The sequence below is a fragment of the Lepidothrix coronata genome, unplaced genomic scaffold, assembly GCF_001604755.1.
Source record: "Lepidothrix coronata isolate B3197 unplaced genomic scaffold, Lepidothrix_coronata-1.0 Scaffold36, whole genome shotgun sequence".
Lineage (NCBI taxonomy): Eukaryota > Metazoa > Chordata > Aves > Passeriformes > Pipridae > Lepidothrix > Lepidothrix coronata.
In genome coordinates, this window is record NW_016690216.1 from 2013548 (window position 1) to 2034579 (window position 21032).

Below are 21032 nucleotides of genomic sequence, written 5' to 3' on the forward strand. Positions count from 1 at the left end.
CCTATGCGAACAACTTCAGGCCCTACACCACCACTGAGACTTAACATTGTAAACTTCTAATCACCAGTAGTCTTCATTTTCTTAAGAAAACAATATTTCTTTACAAGAGTCTCTGAGTACAAAAGTAGCTGGTATTTTTTCTTCAAATCACTGGAATTCATTGCACTTAACTTTGGTTGACTGAACATTGCGATTCATTTTTTTTACAGGAACATTCCCTTCTACATTGTTTGTGGTGTTGCATCTTTGTATCTCTTTCTTCATCTGCAAATATTTCTCTTTTTTACAATATCTGATTGTATTGGGGTTTTATTATTTTTGAAAAACTGTGGTTTTTCAGTTCTTTTATATAAAACTTCCAGGAAATCTCTGTTGGACTGCAGCTCTGTCTTTATTTAACACAGTACATTTCTTTTTAGGAATTAGATGCTGTGCATGGAAAACTACATTGTGAATGGTTTTACAAGTTCTAAACACTAACAAAAGTTACTCTTGTATTTTCCTATATCAGGAAATAAAGATGGAGGAAGCTATGATCCACACAGGTATCCACACTTTTTTATTCTACTCAGCAGCTTCTTTCCAAATAATTGCATGACTCCAGTCCATTTCAACTAATGTCTGTATCCTGCCATGTTGCACACAGCATAGCTTTTGATGCATGCATTTTCTAACTACTTTACACTGAACTTGGCCATTGGTTTTTAGATCTACCATTCTGCATTTAATGTAGCTCATTGTCATAGCAAGACTTCATACAGCTCATATTTCATGCCTGTATTTCTTAAATGTTTACCCTAGGAAAATGACACAAAAAGAATCACCTCTTTTGGGTTACTTTCATATTATCGGGTGGATTTTGGATGGGTTGGAGGTTTTTTTCTGGTTTTATTTACGAAGTCTGTACAGCTGCTTTTTAAATGTAAACCAAATGTGCTTAAAAAGCTTTCTGCAGTACAAAGAGCCTAATCAAACCTATGAAAGTAAAGTAAAATCTTCTCACTGGCTTTAGGAAATGCTGGCAGATGCTGCTTTAAGGAAAAGCAGTGCTCAATATGAGCAGCATGTGCTCAGAAGCCAGCGGGAGACTGTTCAGTATAAGTATGGCAGAAAGATGAGGCTCCTTTGGGCTGGGACCAGATCAGACAAGCATGAAATGAAATTTCTTAAGAAGGTTGTATTATTTGAACTAAGGAAGGGCACCAGGTGAGGTTTTTTATAACTAACACTTGAACCTACATGAAAGTAGGCTGTTTGCAAGTATATTTTTCTGCTTCCAAGTATACTTATTGTACCTACATGTTTATCATGCAGAGGCCTGTGTCTGCTGCTAGAGAAACAACTCAAACGTAAAGCAAAAACCTGAAGAGACTGAAAAACCGCAGATCTTAACAGTACTGCACTTGCTGTTCATTGAGCAGTACTTGTCCTCAGGCTGAAAAACAGATTAACATCTGTCGAGTGTCATATCTAGACTTGACTCCTTTACACAGTTTATCAGTTTTATGCATTTTCATCTCTGTGCGCTTTGGAGGAGTAGCTCCTGATATATACACTGCTTACCTGAGAGGTAAACTGGGTCCAAGGGGCATACAACTCTACACAAGACTTTTTTCACAGGGTCTTCTGAAAAGAACCTTGTCATTAGCTTCCAACAGCCAGGGAACAATTAAGCTAATATGTTTCAATGTTTTATAGATCTCCAATTTATGCAGCTAATTTTCTTGCAGCCAACTTTGTATCTTCTCACTTGAGTAGTTTTGGGACCTAGGAAAACCATAAGCTCTCATTTGGATTGTATCCCGATGTTTGCATTGCTCGTTACATCCTGGTGGGAACTGGTTACTGCAATGATAGAAAGTAATCCCTATAATTATGCTTTTAAGTCTTTAATTAGAAGGTGTCCTTGTAAGCATTCCTCATTTTAACTACAGATCTAACAAAAATGGCATTTTTGAATTGTAGGATTGCATGAAATAGTAGAGCACACCGGATTAATCTTTAAATTATATCTTGCTACACTGTTTAGTAATAAAAACATTTTAACTTCTAATACCAACAGAAAATAAAATAAACATTTTGCTACTGGAATAAATACCAGGTACAGTATAACACAAGCGTTATTGCTCCAGACACCCAGTTTCTCAATATATGCAGATGCCTGAGTTCAGTATTTTGGTTCAAGCTCCATATTGGTGGACTATGTTTTTCTTTTCTAAAACAACAAAAAAAATTAAATTAATAAAACAAATTTATCGGGAATCATTAAAACCATCTCTTAGAGGATCCTTTTCTTGATGCCTGCAGAGAAACAAATGGAACAAGAAAGGAAGAGCCCTGTGCTGCTAAATCATCTGAGCTGCCCTTTAGGCTTCCTTCATGCGCTTTCTCCACTCGGACCTGTTTCCAGTTCAAAATGCCATGAGTTGCACTACTTGTGTTGCAAGTAAAACACTGGGGCGACAGGCTGGTATGGAAATAGCCAGTATAGTGATGTTTGCTTGACACAGGGAGAGAGCTTCAGCAGGGAAGAACTAGTGTCACCTCTGTCCTTTGATGGACAGAATGTGGCTCTGCAGGCATAGTTGCAAACAGGATTTGTGAACTGCACGTTCCTCTCTCCTCTCCTACTTCTCTGAAGGTTTTCAAAGCCACCAAGGATATGATTGTACCTACCTGTCTTTAGTCTCAGAGGAGACATATTCAAATCTCTTCTGAGTTTTGAGACAATGCATCCACAGATGGCATCATAAGACTCCAGGGTATGATAAATGGAGAGCAAAGCTTAACTAATGCTTGATTTAAAAACAAACAAAAAACCTGAATAAGTTTTGCTGTGAACAGTTAGCAACAATTTTTCTCTCTTCTGGGTCTGTGTCATAGCTGAGAAATTCCAAAATATTGGTCAAGGAAACTACTGCCATGCTGTTACTCAAATGCAACTCATCTGCACTTTCCTGTTTTACATCTATTTGTAATGAAATTTCTTACAGGGGAAAACCTTTTCTTTCCTCTCTTCTTCCCTCTGTATGCTTTGATTTCAGTAGGAAAATTTCAGGCTTCCTGCAAGTCGTGGGATTAAGATGTGAGGTAACTTGCTCAGTCAACCAACATAGTCAGCTCTAGGACCTTAAGACTTTGCTTTCCCCTTTATTTAACATGTATGAATACAAGTTACCTCTGTCCTGTGTGTTCTAACGAGCTATTTTCTCCTGCTTGACATGAAGATCAAGGAACAATTCCCAATGCCTTTACAGCTGTGAAACATCTCTGAAACTGCAGAAACGGTGCTACATTTAGAGGGTGAAAGTTAGATCCAGCGTGAAGAACCATGTAGCTCAGACTTTCAGCTGTTTTGTAGGAATACAACAAACTCCTTGCTGATCCTGCTCCTCCACAGCACAGTCCCATTGCCCTGCTGCAAGGCTTCTTAAAAACCCTGTTCCTCTTCACTGGTCCTATGACTTCCCCACTGCCCAGCCTGCCACTCCAGCTTGCTCAGCTCAACCCTCTGTCCCACTGCTGGGGATAGGCAGCAGAGGCTCTTCTGGGCCCAAAGACACTTTTCTGTCTCCTTCTTTGCCCCATCACTGCCCTGGTCCATCCCCAAACTGGTTACCGGTCAAACATCACTCCTGTTTCAGTTTCTGCCATAACACAGCAAATTGCTTTGGCCACTTATTGTCCCCACAGCAGTTTGTTTTCCTATACAGGCTCTAATGTATAAAAGAAAAAAATTACAAAACTATCAATAGAAATAATAACAGAAAAAAATTTAAATATCATCACATTTGCAGCACAGTTAATATGTTAGAGGGTTTGGTGACTAAATTACCTGAAAAGGCATCCCTGCCTGTGATGCCCTTTTTGCCTCTCAGCACTGGAATAGTAAGTCTTCTTTCTTGAAATCTCTGTGGTATTGAATTATCTTTTGTTTCAGGAAACAAATTATCCATATTTGATTTGCCAAGGTGGCTCTCAAGTGGCCATGCTATGATTTCATTTCTCTTGTCTACTTCAGGAAAAGAAAGAAGGAAGCTCTGTCCTAGCTGTGCTACCAAATCCAAAGAGTTTGTGTTTCTTCCTGAAACAGGAAGTTTGCCAAATGTTTGCAAAAAAAAAAAAATTTCTAGATCTAGATTTGAAAAAAAAGAAAATAGTTAAATTTTATGTTGTCAAATATTTACAATTGCATGAAGTAAAAAAAATAACAAGAGCAAATATTCAAGTGTTTTCAAGTATGGAAAATGATGTCCTTTTGGTGGGAGCAGAATAATACCCCACATCATAAGAAAATCTCAAAGTTTTTCCCTGACCATAATGGTATATTTTTGACTTTCCATATGATGGACTAAATATTGGAGAAATGCTTTGCACTATGAAATGCCAAGCTACTAAGAAGCAAAGAATATAATCTGTGATAGAAAGAAGTTTTATCCTCTGTTTTACTTAAATAATGAGAAAGGGCGACTTAAAATGCAAACAAATTAATGGAGATGCCAAGAACCAACTATAGAGATGAAAGGCTCAATACAAATGAATATTTGAGCTCAGTTCACACTGTTGGACAAATTTGTCACTTTTACTGACAGACGTTTGCATTTCCTGATTAGTTTTTCCTTGTAGACCACTTAGTTGATAAAATCTTTGGACTGAACCCAGTCTACACAGTGAATTAAATAAAACAGTGCTGTTCTGTGTTATTCGTCAATATAAAATAGGCTTCACACCACGGTTGATAATCTGAGTAACTATAGTTACAGTAGTGACTTTTTAAAATACTTTGGAAATGAGTTTCCTTCATGTCTTTGCATTTTCTGGCTGTGATCAATAAAAAATGCAGCTCCATTGCTACTTTTAGACTTATATCTATGTCCTTTATTCAGACTTATTATCTGATAAGGCTGTTGGATATTTTCTTTGAAAGTTTTTTTTAAAAAAAAAACCTTAAGAAGATTCTCTATCTGTGTATATTTTAACACTATTTTACAAAGTGGTGCCGTCCTATAAATTAATTCACACCAATTTTTTACAGCTTTTATTTCCCCTAATTGCTCCATATAAATGAAAATCAATGTTTACAAAATAGATAAAAACCACCTTTGGCTATCATTTATTAAATAAATTGTGTCTGGTCAGTTTGTAGATCTTATTTCTTAAGCTACCTAGAAACCAAATTCACGTGGGCATTGAAGTTCAGGTCACCAGTGGTTTTCAGAGTTCGTCCCATCTTTTATACTTAAACACTGTTTGGTTATTGCATATTTTGCTGCAGTGTTCAGGAAAGGTGAATTTGTGTATTGAAACACCTTTCCTACCTTGAAATATCAGAGGAAAGACTTACCTCTGAATGCCATCACAAAGCCCCATTAGACTAGATTTTATTCTTTTTTACTCAGCCCAAGAATGTAGCGGAAGACAGGGGCGTTATTGCTGTGTGTTTAGCAAGAGCTGTGAACATATCCAAGGCCAGAACCATTCATGTGATGACAGAAGAGGTGGAGTGTCTTACATTTTGAGCTACCTACTTTATGAACTAGTGGTGCTTTCAAGCAAATTGGAGTAGAAGCACATATGGAAGCTTTGCTTGCACTTTTAATAGTGTTCACCACTAGGCTTTATTCTTTCTTTCAACAGAGGACAGTTATGGGATGGATGGGAAGGCTAACCTGCCCAGTTTCACTGGCGACATTGACTGGCAAGGACTGGAAGACTTGTACAGTGTGAATGAAAGTGTATATGAATACAGATACAACTTTAGACTTAGTCTGGCTGACTGGACTAATTACTTGAAGGATGTAGATAGAATGTTTGCACTGCTGAACAGTTACTACCAGCAAAATCAAACAGACAAGGATAATACTGCTCGAAGCAACGGGAATGGGGACGAATCATCCACGCCTTTTACCTTGGTGGAAATGACTTCTGCTGAAGAATCGAGCGGCCTGACTGCAGAAGAGTTGCAGCTGATTGTGCCAACGGACTTTGCAGCCCTTGCTCTGAGCACAGTGACTTTAAGTCAGGAGAGGAAACTTGAATTAAACAATGATATTCCTGAGAAAAGTAGTTTGACTGACGCACACTGGAAAAATAGTCATCAAGCTGAAAAATGGATGGAGGATAAAGAATCGGACCGTTTTGATATGGATTTCAGTGGAAATGGTTTGATAGAGTTGGAGTCCCGTCACACCTTCATGCTACAGCCCATCAGCATTCCTCAAAAAGACGCTCATCAGGATAGTGACACTATGGAAGATATATTTGAGGATCAAATGTATCTTCCCATGAGGTCTGATGAACCCCTCGTTCATCAGGCTGTAAACATATCCATTAGGGATTCACCTATCAGTACCCAGAAAGCAGGAACTTTCTTAAAAAAACCAGAACAGAGTCTTGCAGAAGAAAGTTCACAAATCCTAAATGTAGAAGGCAGTGCCTCAGCTCCACTCTCCTTGGATTAGATCCAGTTGTAAACCATTAAATAAGTTCTCCTTTTTCTTATTAGCAAACTAATAAAGGTAATCATGGCAACTGACATTCCATGTTTATTGTAGATACATTTTGCAGCTAAATTGAGCCCAGTTCAGTATTTGTGTGCATTTTCTTTTATTTACATGCACATGCTTTCACTGTAATTCTCCCCACTGGGAAGCAAGATTTCCAGTTTTTCATTAAAAGAAACAGTGTTAACTTTGAAATGGGAAAGCTAAAAATTATTTCTTTGAAGAGGATGTCCAGTTACTTTCTCTATTTCCAAACGATCCCACCATGAATGAGTGTTTCATTTCACCCACTATGCCTGCACAATGTCTTTCTCATCACTTATTTTAACCACTGGCAATTCTTACTGTCACACTTTCAAGTAAAATGCACTTTTAAAATCTGTATGCCATACCATTTATGAATCTAATACCTTACAGGTTCTTAGTTTGCTCATTGTTTCATGAAATTGTGAAACCAATAAATAGATTGACAGGAAAGAGGTATACAGAATGAATTGAGGAAACAGACTCTTTGAGTATTATTTTAGCAAAAATATTGCATGTTTTTGTTACTTTAATTAAATTTACTCTCAGAAAGGTATGGCTAATGATTGTTAACTGTAGAAGGATTTGTTTAAATTGGATTGTTTCCCTATATGTTGATACTGTCAGTATTAAAATTCCATTAATTTTTTTGACTTTTTTTTTTTGCTGATACTGGTAAAAAGCATATTACATCAATAGATAAATGCTTTTATCACCCCACCTGATTTTTATTATTCTGAACAATATCTTGAAAGCATTATCATTTTGAGTCTTAAATTCTTTCTTTGTTTTGAACAGGCATAAAAGGGAATGATAAAATCATGTTAGATTTCCATTATTTTAGAAACAAAAGGCACACGAGGTTAAAAAATAGTAGTTTAGATAATTTTTGTTGTATTCTAAATTTTTTCTTGAACTTTACCAAACATTAAATTTTATGAAGTATAATACCAAAATGACTTTGAAATCTGTACTACTCAAAACTTAATATTTTCCCTTGCTTTTTCATAAATTTCTAAATAATTAGCACAACAACAACAACAGAGAATTACCTCAAAAGGTGTAATTCCATAGTGTCCAACTCACGGGTGTTTCCTATCTCTTACATGTTATTTAGTGTAGTGAGTATTTTTTGGCTATTGCAAGCACTGCAGGTTAAACTTACATTCATTACATTGTATTTTAAGTTGAAACTTTTTAAAAAGGAGATTCTTTTAGTAGGATTAATAATTTTAAGAAGCAGTCTTTTTGATGGACTCTGTAAATATGTTAAAATTACTAGTTCTTTATCTGATGTATGTGTCATGGGCTGATTGATAGAAAAACATATTTATGGTCATGAATGATGCTATTTGTACATAGGTTTTAAGTTACTAGGATATAAACTGTGTTTTTAAATCTTGTATAATACTTCTGTGATACTTTTATAGTACAATTCTGGCTTCGGGAAAGTCTAGAAGCAATATTTCTTGAAATAAAAAGTGTTTTACTTTACCTGCTTCAGAGAAGTCCAGATGATCCAATTTTCCTCCTAAATAAGTTTTATTTTAAAAGTATGTTAACAGTTCGAGTTTTAAGAATCCATCCACATTTAAAACAACGGGTAACAAAATAACACACAACATTCTGTTAGCTATAAATTATTCCTGGAGATGTGAATAATATATATTTCTTTGTTTAAGACATGCTGTGACTTTATGTTTTTTAATTCCAAACTCATCTGGTCCTTTCTTCCTGGAAGTCAATGCACCGAGCTGCACAACCAGCAGTTCCCAGAAGGCAGGCAACATTACATAAAGCCATGTCCTGCTTTGCTGCTCTCTCTCCTCCCTGAAGAGTTCTCCCTGTGACAGCAAAGCACAGTAGACAGGACACACAGGGCTTACCAAGAGTGGACCACAGATCTTTAGCCAGGAGGAGTGTCTCGCTGTACAAGAGTCATCACAAAAAAGAATTTAGGTTTCAAAGTAAACTCCCTCACTCCCTCTTACTTGCACTCTGTGTTTGTTCGACAGGCTGTGAATAAGATTAGCTTCATACCCAAACTCAGCCTCTGAATCTGTGCTTCTTGAACTCTTCTTTCTTTTACATAGTCCTTGGACACTGATGCTCCGGCCAGTGTGAAGTGACAGATGAAATTTATGGGAATCAGGAAAGAGGGTGAACCTAAGTGTTCAAAAAGCAGTCATTGCAGTGCCAGATAGACCCTGAGAGATGTCTGCCCTGGAAAGCACACTGGGAAGTACAGGATGTATTTCAAAACAGGGTGCAGAGTAGGCTGAGCCAGTGAGTTTGGGAGGACTTGAAGGACAAAGGCAAATTGAAGCAAGGTCCCATATAACTACCTTTCCTATCTTTTGCAGGGAATTATCCAGCACCAACAATGTCCCCTACATTCTTTAGAAGAGCTCTTCTTTGAAAGAACCAAGCAAGATGCTTTCTTCTCTCTTAATGCTTAGGTAGAGATAAAGAAGGGCATGGTGCAATAGTGTGGTCCACCCATTCACTTGTCCTTCCTTCTTACCTGAGAGCTTGAAGTACTCACTTAGGAAATGGAAACTTCTAGGACAGTGCTCAGTCTTCTAAACTATCAGAAGCTTAGACAGTGCCCTATCTTCTAAACTAGGTGGGAGCCTTTTTTACAGCTCTCTTACAGGAGTGTGGAGGAAAGTATAAAAGACTCATTCTGTAGCCAAGAGGTACAGAGAGCAATGAATTCTGATCCTTGCTCTCTTGGAAACATGCATCAAATATAAAACTAGGTCAAGTTAAAGAGGGCAAAATCTGTCGTATCCCTAAATATGCATCCTAAGCAGTGTGTTGCTTTCTGAATATCTTTTGCATTTCTTTCTGTACAGTACTTCTTGTCCTGTAGCTGAAGCGTTGAGTCCACAAGCAGCACATGGTGTCACTGTCAGGAAGCTTTTACAGGCATTAGGCAGTTGCAGGCTCAGGAACAAAACAAGTGCCTAAATCTGACTTCATCAGCAAGCACTCAAGGCAAGGGAAGGGTTGAGAGGAGGACGTTCTTGGCTTTTTCTGATCTGCAGAGCAGTGGCAGATGTGTCTATTCTGTTCATTACTTTCTGAAGAGTGCCTGGAGCTGAAGAACTTTAAGGCTTACACATCTTTGGGAGGTACAATGTTATGTGAAAAGTTTCTCCTCGAATTTAAAATAGGGTGGCCAGTATTGTCCTCACACCCTTGGACAGCGTGAGACACTTTCTGAGACCTAGCAACTGAACCCTGAAGAAAAGCAAAGATGTATAGTGCTTCTTTTCCAGAACTACAGACAAAGAATTACAGAATAGTTTGGGTCAGAAGGGGCCTTAAAAATCATCTAATTCCAGCCTCCCACCATGGGCAGGGACATAACTTAAGAGCTGTTGTTGGCAAGTAAATCCTGTTGTTCCTGAGGTGTTAACGCACTCTAACACTTTGGGGAAAAAAAAAAACAAAAACAAAAACAAAAGCAAAAAAACATTTGGATCAGAACATTGTTCTGGAGTTCATCCACCTCTAGGTTTTTGTGACAGTTGAGTGAAGATTTTTTCAGAGTTCAGGTCTGAGCATAGACCACCCCCACCCTCCCCACTAAAATCCCTTTAGATGCCTGCAGCTATCTATAGTGGAAGTCATGCAAGCACAGTGGGAGGATCTGTGTGTAAAACAGTCAAGGCTGAGAAGGCAAGAACTGCAACAGCCCTGTTCAGGGAGGATCTGCCCAGGCCTAGACTTGTGGCCTGAGCACCTGTGGATGGCTGGTGTCTGGTAGGTGTGATGCTGTCACAAAACATCCTTTACTTTCAGCAAAAAACAGTCCTGTTTGCGTGCTCTGACACCATTTTGCAGTGAAACCTGATATGTAGTAAATGGGGTACAAGCCAAAGAGTCATTTCGGAAACAGATGTGTTTCTGTCCGCTGAGGGGACACAGTCACAGCCTGAGTTACCTGGGGGCTGCCTAGGGTTACTTTACACCCTTTCGGGCAGCAGGTGTCAGTGCAGAGCCACACAACAAGCGCCTCTCCTTGAGCCCTGCACCCACCGCTGTGCTTCCAGCCGCTGCCAAGTGGGTTATCTAATCGGTTTTCAAACAGCAACGGTACCGTGATGTGCTACAAATCTACTAACTTCATCCACAGCACACTCCTTGGTTTAACAGTTCTGGTCTGGGACACTAGTGACATCTAGGGGGATCTGCAAGATGCTTTTTTGTGTGGTTAGATATATTGGAAATGAAAAAGTGCAAGTCATACTTTGAAGATGAACATCACAGAGGATCTGGACCCTATAGATTTCTGTGCTGTCAATGAAACAGTAGCTTCTTCCTGACTAAGCACAATAACTGAAGCTGCAGGGTTGGCTGAGGGCTTGAATCTGGTAGGTGCTGGGCACATCACCACAGTTTGTGACTGTGGTCTGAAAGCAAATGGATTTAGATACCTCTGAAAGACAAGCCATATCCTGAATCAATGCAAATTCAGCTGCCCCGCTGCAGCAAACTTTTTGCTCGTTTGGTCATTGCTGGGGTGTGGTGGCTCATAGTATTCACAGTACACTGAACAGTGAAGAAGTTTCATAGAAACAAGCCCCAGCTCACCCAGCTGTGAAACCTACTACAGGTCAAAAAACTGTAAGTATAAAGATTCAATAATGAAATATGTCTAGAAAAATACATTTAACTTCAACTTGCTGTTTGTTTGATCTTGAAAGACCAGGCCACCTTGGGACAGAATTGCCAACCATGGATACACCTATAGTTTTAAATTAAAGTAAGTCCAGAGAATAGAAAACCTAGCTCTGAAGCCAAATTGTATGAGCAAGGTCACATCCACACTGCTAGGCCAGGCTGGCCCCATCAACAACATGTAGCTCTTAGCCCTAGGTCTCCCCTTGGCTCTGTGCTGATGTTCCTGTGGACACAAAATATAATTTCCATTTCTCTTCATTTTTAAATGTTTGCAGTAATACAAGGCCTGTGTTTCAACCCCTAGAGCTCCTACAGGGTGGGAGCAGAGCTCCTACAGCTCCTATGTCCCTGAGGTGCAGCACGGGGACATGGGGGTCACTGACACACAGCCTGCAGTGCTGGGTGGCTGCAGAGGTGGGGGGAAACCAAACCGGGCTCAGCTCCCATGAGTGGGAGCTCTCTGCAGTACAGCCAGTCCCCACAAACCACATAGAGGCACTTTGATGGTGTGGCCCAAATCAGAGCCAAGGAGTGAACTCAGCAGTCAGCAGAGTGGACATTAGGAGTCCAATCCTTGGGTTTATACCCCAGCCCTCTTATCGAGCAGCATAGATGCACATAGTCTTGCAGTCTATGTATTTTTTCCAACTGTCAATATCTATTTCAAATTTGTATTTCTTAGCATAATGTCAACTAATGTCAATTAGTTGACATTAATGTCAACTTAACTAATGTCAATCAAATTTATGGCTAGACAAAATGGTGGAATTTTAAAATTTAATTCAGCGCAATCAATGCTTAGTTGTGACTTGGTGGTCATTGAATTCAGTGGAAAGATTTTTTGTCTGACAATGTACTAAAAGACCAAATACTTCATCACTTCATCCACAGTGATTACAGTTCCCCATGTACATTTTTTCTTGCCTTCTTTTTGTTTGAAATAAAACACACATGATATGCTATTTTTTATTTCCAAGTATCAAGTATTCAAGAGTTTGTTTTGTAAACACATGTTTACAACAGATGCTGACAGTAGATTTCATTAAGTCATGGGTTATACAGCTACAAAATTATTCTAAGCTCTGCTGAGAAATAAATATCAATTAAAAAAACCCAAACCATACAGAAGCTTAAAGTATGCAAAAAAACCAGCATAAACCAATTATTCTCTTTTTACCACAGCACAGCACACACACACACTCATACGGTCAGACATACCCTACAAATTTCCCTAATACTCTACACATTTGCTTAATTATGAGTTTTTTAAAAACTAACCAGTTACAGGCAGTGTGCCCACTCCATGCTCTTAAGATACTACCCAGACTGTTGCTCTTCTGCATAAGTCATTTGGTAGAGGTATGCACTGCAGCCAAGGGCAAAACTCCCAGTGCTCAACTGGGGAAAAGGACAGGTCTTCTTTTGAGGAAAGCCTTCACTTAACCATGGATCTCACTGACACAAAATTATTTTCTTCTTTTTTTTATTGAAACTCAGCTCTGGATCATTTTGTACTTCTTGTTTGTTTGTTTTATTTTGAAACTTCCCTCCACAATTTCAAATACAGAGTTTGTTACAGAGGTAAAATTTCTGGCTTGTCAGCCAGAAGTGTAATTAGTGCTATTAGTGCTCTTAGTGCTATTTAGGATACAGATATCTGTTCTGCATGAGTAGTCCAGGCACAATAACACAAAATAATTGCAATTCAAAATGGGAGGGAAAAAAAATTTGTTTTCAAGATTTTAAGCCCAAAACCATCTGTTTTAAATCGTAGCTCACCTTAAAGTCAACCAGATTTGGCCTTTTCCCATTGCTAGAGATAGAATTTACTCTTATTCTACCCCTCCTTTCTGGTATTCCATAAAATAACATTCATATTTCAGATCTGAATCCTCATTTTAATTCAAACCCTTACTAACATTGTTTGGTTAAGGGGTGTCAGAATTTAGCCTAGTGTTTCTTGCCATTACTAGAGAATTTATATTTAGCCTTTGCTTAAGCAAAGCAACTAAATACAGTAATATGCTACAGCAGGATGAATACATTCTACATAAATTTCTGTGGCCTGTATAGCTTTTACCTTAGCTATTAGTGCTGGGCCAAATCCTACACTGCCTCCTGAAATTACTCTCCCACAGAAGAGCTAGGTAGGAATTGGCCCACCAGGAATTACAAACACTGTCTTTGCTGGAATAGTCCAGACTTTAAGAACAAAAACACATGCAGTTGCATCACTGACATGCCTTGAACATGTCATTTAAGTCATAGTGAATACATCATAAAATACTTCAGTACCTATTAGCACCACAGTGTTGTTTAGTCATTTGTCCAAAGATTATCAAGCTGTCTTTACCCTTCTCAAGGTGAACCATGTTTTGGATGCTTTTTGTAGCCCTTCATGAATTCCACAGCTTTTCACCTATTCTATATAACGAACAAAACATTGTTACAGAATAACATTGTTACAACTGGTTTGAGATCGAAAAACTAAGAGAATATAGCACACACAATGGGTAATGCAATAATTAGAACAGCAGAATGGAACCCAGATAAATAAGCATCTATTTTGTAACAGTTTAAGTCAAGAAAACTTTGGAGCTACTTTGAAATTGTAGAGCTACTTCTGTGTTTAAAAGGCTGTAATAACAGAAAAGAAAAAGCGTACCTGAAGGACTGGAGGGGCAACTGCTAAAAACCGCAGGCATTAACTGTAGTTTAATGTAATGGATATGGCTGCAGGATATGGGTAACTCTGTGACAATGTTTACATGTAACCTTTTTGAATTGCTATTTGTAAAACGAGATGGTAAAAGAAAAAAAGAAAGCCCTAATTCTCTACCAAAGAACAAGTCTACCACCATTATATTGACTGCCCATCTTCTAAGCACTTTAAAGTCATAAAAGTGTCCACAAAATCAAGTCCAGTATGTGAAGAACCTGAAATGTGTTGATACAGGTTTAATCTACAAGGGGCAAACACTCTGCCCAAAGCAACTGTGATTCAGATTGCAGTCCAGGTAAATCTCTGTTACCAGGTATTTTAAGCCCTTGGAAAGCAACCACAGCTGGATGGATTCAGCTGGGGGAACCCAGATACTGAAGCAATGCAGCATTGCATCTCCTATGCCATTATAAAAGACACATTATTGAGAAAACAGAAAAGGATAAACTTATTTGGGAAGTTTTTTGTATTTGATCTCTGAAAATATTAGTAGCAACCAGTGAATAGAGTATAAAAGCTAAACAAGCACTTGCTAAAGCTCCAACTTGTTAAATTCCAACTGAAAGTATGGCCCAGTTTTTCAGCCTCAACATTGGACTGATGAGGCTGAGAATCTGGCTGCAAAATAGCAATAAGACACTTTGGACCTATTTATTTATCTTCAGTTTTATGTCAATAGAACACCATGAAGAGCTGTGGTATTACACACACGGGAAGTGTAGTAAGGCAGCAATTATTCAGGCCTTTTGGGGCAAAACCCCAAAAGAACAGTACAGTAGGTGCTGACCCCTCTCCCAGACATGCTCTCTGGAGTTACACTGAGCAGGCAGTGCTCTGCTCCATTTGTGCGGGATATTGAAATCTGTCACCTCAACCTTTAGGTCCAAATTCTGTGAAAGGGCACAATTCAAACTTACAGCATCACTTGAGAAATTTCATTGGCTCTAAGGTCAGAAAGATGCCCTTGTTTAATCTATCTCCCCATGTAACACACAGGTTTTCAGCCGGATATTCATAAAATAAGTGAATGGCTGGAAGAACTAGAATGTATCTTAGAGCATGTCCACAAAATATTTTTAATTTGAATTCTACTTGAAAATGAAAACTTTCCTCCATTGCCAGATATGTAAGTAGCCACACGTGAATGCCACAGGAGAGTACTCAAGTGCTACTTTGTGCTGTTCTGGTTACAATTATCACTAAATCCATGGGGAAAAAGCTCATCATGGAAATTACTCTCTGGGTAGAGGAATTCCTTTTTTAATGCAGATGGGACTCAGTCCCATACTTACATACATGCATCATTTTTAAGTGCATTATTTAAGTATATAAATTTACATACATATGAAAGTGTTCTGCTGGATCAGAGCCATAATGAATTAATGGTTAATACTATAAATTAATAAGCTATATTAAAACCCCCAAACAAACGTATTTTTGAAAACAGTATACTCAAGTGTTTGTAACTAGTTTAGGGCCTTTCAAACTTACATTTCTAATACCTAATAGGAGATCTGTGCCCCTACTCTGCTTACATAACAGCAAGTTCTGAGAAACTGCATGTTACTACACATACTTTTAAAGATACATAGGCTGTCCAAAGAACTAAAAGTTTCCAAATAAATATAAATTGCACCATAATATTCAACGTTTCTTGCAGCTGCTCACACTGTACTGAAAGGATATAAAATGTCACCAGTTCCAAATTATACCCTATTATATCCAGTATGCTCATGGAGAAGAAGGGGAACCAAAACCACAGCGCTTTTGCCTAAAATGGGAAACACAGAGAGTCCCACTCTCCAGATTATTCCAGACCCACAAAGATCTAGGAACCATCTCTGGAGGGTGCTGCACTCGTTAGCACCCAAGGCCATGGCTACACATTTACCATTCTGAAGTTTTCTCCTTTTTGAGGAAACAAGGATGAATGGGAGGCTATGCAGGGACGATTACCTGTTCAGTCAAGTCCATATATTTGGGCTACTTCTCCTCTCATGTTCCTCACTCTAAATCAGGAATAAGTGGGGTAAAAGGGAATTAGTCTGTTCCTGTGAGGGCATGATGGCACTTTGTGGACTTGTAGTAGATCACCAGACATTGTTGCTCCATATCACCACTGGCTGGTTAAGTGCAGGTAGGTGACTTGGGTTTGCTACCAAAAGCAGCCTGTGGGTGAACAGGACACCTGCTTTACATTTTCTTGTACTCGCTGCTACCAAACCTTATGTATTTTGGGGTAGAGAGGGAAGGTGGTGGAAATTAATGGAATTTTATATTCTGTGGTGAGAGGATTTCACAGTAGGAAGACAGCATGGGCCCCTTCACTGGATGACAGGCAAAGTTCTTTTTTAGTTACTGTGAAGTTGGTTTAGCACCACATGTCGATCATGACTACTGCTAGGGAGGCACTCAACTTCTCTGGCAATTCTGCTTCCTTCAGCAATGACAACCTCAGAAAATAGTGTTTGTTCAGCAGGTCTCAGTCCATATTTCAGTCAATTACAATGTTGGAATTGACTTCTCTAGGAAGTTAATGTGTTTCCCCTACATGCTTTTATTGGTTTAGTTTAGACTGTTATAGCTTACTCACAAATAAACCCTCCTTCAGGAATGAATCAAAAACTGGCCACAGTTTGGGTTTTCTTTCTTTCAGAGGATGCCAATTTAATTAAGTGATTTTGTAGAAATTTATTCGAATTGTCAAAATTATCTATATCCAAAAATAGTAACAAATTGTTTTGAAAAGTAGAGAATTTTGTTTTGCATATAATTTTCAAAGAAAAAGTAAAAAACTATTGAAAGGCTTTTTCAGTATTTCCAAAGTTAACATCTTTCCTTCTACATTCCAGTTTCTCAGACATTTCAAAATATGAATCTTTTTAGAAGTTGAAGGGTCAGGATTTCCTAAAAAAATCAGTGGTCTCCATCCCAACAAGCTCTGAATTCCCTTGAAATAAACTCAGAAGCAGCAGCTGCATATGTGTCACTTCTCTCATTCTTTGGCATCAATGCCATTAGTTCCTGACAATCCTAATCTGCTCTCTCTTGTTATTCATGGAACAGAAGCGAAATAGAAAAGATCAGGATAAATGATTCATTTCTAGTCTTTTACAATTCCCTAAGTGCTCTGTTTCTGAGGTATTTGAAAAGATTGTCACTCCTCACCTCACCCTATGATCATTTAAATGGGGAAGTGATTAAAATGGATGGGTGATGGGCTGCAATTACACTTCGTCCCACTACTTTGCCTCAAATTTTGTCATGGCAGGAAATTCCTGGTGCAACAAGCATTTGAGACTGGAGCAGAAGGAAACATTTATATCATCTATTCTGATCTCCTATAGCAAAAAAAGAAAATTATACCCAACACCTTTGAACCAAGGAAATTTATTTCTCGGGATAAGAAGTGTAGAAGCCAACATCTCAGGTGGCATGTGCTGACTGAGGACGCATACCTGGTGGCTGCATAAGAGACAAAAACATTTTCAGGCTTTACCCCAAAAACCTGTTAATATGGACAGAATAGTAGGAAATTATCAAAACAATATTCCTCTATGTTGTAATTCAGGGTAGAAAAATCTGAGTTTGCCTACAGAAAGAGGGAGAATTGTTACAAACTACATAAATGGACTAAGACATTCTGAAATAAGCAGCCACCATTTCAAGCAGGGCAAGCAGCCCTGTGGGTAGTCTTATGTGCTGCTCAAGAAGAACCAGGAGATGACAAAAGGCAGTCAAGTCAGCAAAGGTGGAAAGGGAAACCTACTCTTCCCAGGACAACTCAGTGGATGCCAAGGAGAGTACTGCCCTTAATTTCAAGGACTTGGTTCCATACAATGTTTGATCAATTTACATATTATAAATTGAAAACTTAAATAAGGAATAACTCTGTTCAAAAATATGTAGAAATTATGCTCTATTTATTTTCACACAAGCTCTCTACATGGCAAAATCCAAACCTGACTATCACCGATTCATCTGTAAAGATTGCTTTTAATTTCCTACACTTCTAAGACTTCCCCTACAGGGTACAATACAGCTTTGACTTCCTATTGTCCACCTGAAATCATTCTCTGCGCTTTGAGACATCATTAGTACATCATAAGCATGGTACTACAAAGCCTTCAGAACAAGAAATGAAATGCCAAGCACATTTGATTAGAAAGTCTCAGCGTCTCTCAGGGAGAAAACACGCTACAGTAATTTGGAATAGCCAAAGGCCACAGCAGTTCTTGTGAGTCCACACTTGCTGATAATTTCTATTCTTAGCTCTTCTCCTGGAAGGCCAAAGGAGAGCTAAACTTTGCCTTCCCAGAAGCTCTCAATGAAGTTGAGAAAAGGAAAGGCAGCCGGCAGCCACATGTGGGACAAACCACAAAACCAGGACCTCCAGGCCTGTGCAACCAGCCTGCTCAGCACCGGGCAGCTGCAGAGGCAGAAGTGTGGCAGAAATGAGAGGGTCTGAGCCAGAACCCCCTCCCCAGCTGTCCTGGATGGCAGGGTGCACAGTGCCCCAGTGGTGCCAGGAGAGGAGGGAGAGCCTCGTACCCAGCACCACGATGGGTGGTGCTCTCAGCTCTCTTGAAGGGTTTCTCTACTCACTCCTGCAGCAGGTGCAAACAGCACCAGCCTGAACTGTGTGCCACTGCTGGCTGCAAGGGACCCGTCAGGTCCCCGACTGCCACCCAGACAAGAGACAAGGCCATTAGCTCCCCCTCAGGACTTTTCCACTGAAGCTGAATTATACACAAAATTCTGAAGGACAGCCAAACTCTTCCTATCAAGCTACAACTGGTTGGTTTTTTCCTCAGGAAAGTATGGATTTGGTGCTAGTAACGGCCACCCAAATAACATTACAGAAACACGCACATATCCACTCTGGTATGTGTGTATGATTCCTACATCTTAATGTTACTATAAATTAATACTGAAGTTTTTTACTTCAAGCATTACAGTTTCCTAGCCTGTGTACTTTGTGAAGAATGACTACATCCCATCAAATGAAAATTAATGCACATTTTGACAGGATAAAGATGTTACAACTCAACATTTGCAAACATTACCTGATGCATAATTCTTGTATGGCTTGACATGTTATTAACAGTACTTTAAACCTTATGTTATTTTTTAATTTAATGATTATGTTTGAAAATAGCCCCTTTCAAATTCGGTTGCAGTAATGTCTTTAAAAGCAAACTTTAAACTTATTTTGCTGCACATACAATTATCCAAATAAGTTGCATAGTTTAAATAAGTTCAGTTGTGCTTCATAGCAGAACTCACAGTAACTACTCTCTTAAAAATACAATTTGCGGATATGAAGTTGACAATACATTTAAGCATTCTTGTGAGTCTAGACATCAACAATATGAGTTTTTGTCAGTCTTCCACTGACTTCTGCTGTTCGTAACACCTCATCTTTACAATGATATTAGATCAGAGCACGGACATCTAATGGACACATCTGAAATAATTACAAACACCATTTTTAAAACTCCATTGTTGGGAGGGGAGGAATAAGAACTTGGTTTGGTTTGAGGTATCCAGCCCTCAGGAACATATTATGGTTGTTTGCATCAAGCTTTGTTGGTTTTATCACGTTACATTTAGATTAAAAATAGAAGGCACAGGTGTTTTACAAGGCGCCGTAATTAAGTCAACCAACAAAATTAAATATTACATTACCAAGCCAGGGGTCTATATCTCAGCAGTGACTTCTTCCAACACATTTTCATTTGAGGAATTTATTGCTTCTGAAAAAGGGCCGGGATATGTCTGTTCTAAGCAGTTCATTCCTTGTGCCACATTGGTGTCTCCTCGGGAACTGAAGGTAGGGCAGGATCTAGTCCGTGCATAGTTTTGTTGGGGTCCAGCTTGTCCAACCATCTCACTCACAGTGTTCACCAGTGAAGCCCTCCATCTCTGTCTCTGCTGTTGTTCTTCTTTACACTTAATGGAATACCAGGCCAGGAAAATAAAAAGGAATCCCACGAACTTGAGAGCAGCTGCCAACCCAAAGTAGACAAAACGAAAGGAGGTGACATCGTATTCCCAGCAAGATCCTTGTACGCCGCAATCCTGTTGCCAAAGCATGCATGTGGTGTCAATAACAGCCCCAAAATAAATCGGAGTGGGAATGTAAGCTGAAATAAAAATAGCAAGAGAAATAATATGTGTTAGTACATTGTGGAAAACTTCTAAAGGAACTATATGCCTTAGCCAAACAGTGTAGGTCGAAAATTTTTGAGATTTCTACACTGCTGTTCTTACATGAAATGTAAAACATGGAAAACTGGTCAGCCAGTCTTCGCACCAACACTACTTTATACACATGAAACCTACCACAAATGGGAGAGAATTTAAACAAAGAAAACAATGCAGGTACAGCTTCAATCTGCTGTCCCCGGATAGCTCCCAAACTAAGTGCGCCTCAAAGAAAATTCAGTTTTGCTCTCAGGAAGTAAAACATGGGAGAGGGTAGCATTATCTCTGTAGCATTACTTGCTGAACTTCCACTGCCTGTGAGCTGGGAAAGGTGCTGCTTTTAGATTAAGGAGAAAAAGCACCAAAGACCACAAAATTATTTTCTTACTGAAGATGGATGGAAGTGGTGAGACCACTAAGATTTTCAATTTTCTTTTGAATAGATCTTCCTCAGAAACAGACCTTAACTTCCAAGGCAGCTAAAAATGCAGTCAGTCCACTGAATGTTCCTGCTTTCTCCAGAAATACACCACCTTTAAGACAAGATTGAAATTCCTTCCTCAAACAAAACTTCCAGATGCAGCTATATGGGCTTCTCCTTCTGTTCTCTTAGAATAGTCCTTGCTCGCTCTAGTCATATATTTTGTAGTAGCTGAACACCTGGAGTGTTCTGAATAGGCAGGATTTTAGAAGTTCAAGAGCTTGAAAGAAGCTGCTTTGTTGAATAAAGACTTTTAACATGCATCTCTTTTTGCTTTGAAGTACTTGAAATTAAGACATTAAGTAATGAATGCTCCTTATTTTAAAAATGACAAAAACTACTGTTATTGCTGAAAGCAACAAAAATCAGTTTCTAAACAAGAAAAAATTCTAGTAACTATTAA

At 38.8% G+C, this 21032-nt stretch overlaps 2 protein-coding genes across 6 annotated transcripts in view; one reads left to right on the forward strand and one right to left on the reverse strand.

The window, feature by feature from the left end:
* The window catches only part of SULF1 (sulfatase 1), a 121817-nt gene extending 112815 nt beyond the window's left edge, over positions 1–9002 (forward strand). For 4 of the 5 annotated variants that reach the window (XM_017812539.1, XM_017812537.1, XM_017812538.1 and 1 more), the window contains one exon: positions 512–959. In XM_017812539.1, the coding sequence (XP_017668028.1) occupies positions 512–618 (107 nt within the window). In that variant the 3' untranslated portion in view covers positions 619–959. Of the gene's footprint in view, positions 1–511; positions 960–5637 lie in introns of those variants that run through there. The other variant, XM_017812541.1, reaches the window with a different exon arrangement.
* Positions 9003–12153: 3151 nt separating this feature from the next.
* SLCO5A1 (solute carrier organic anion transporter family member 5A1) overlaps positions 12154–21032 on the reverse strand; it is a 75230-nt gene continuing 66351 nt past the window's right edge. The window contains exon 9 of the mRNA XM_017812391.1: positions 12154–20087. Coding sequence (XP_017667880.1) covers positions 19642–20087 — 446 coding nt within the window. The 3' untranslated portion in view covers positions 12154–19641. The remainder of the gene's footprint in view (positions 20088–21032) is intronic.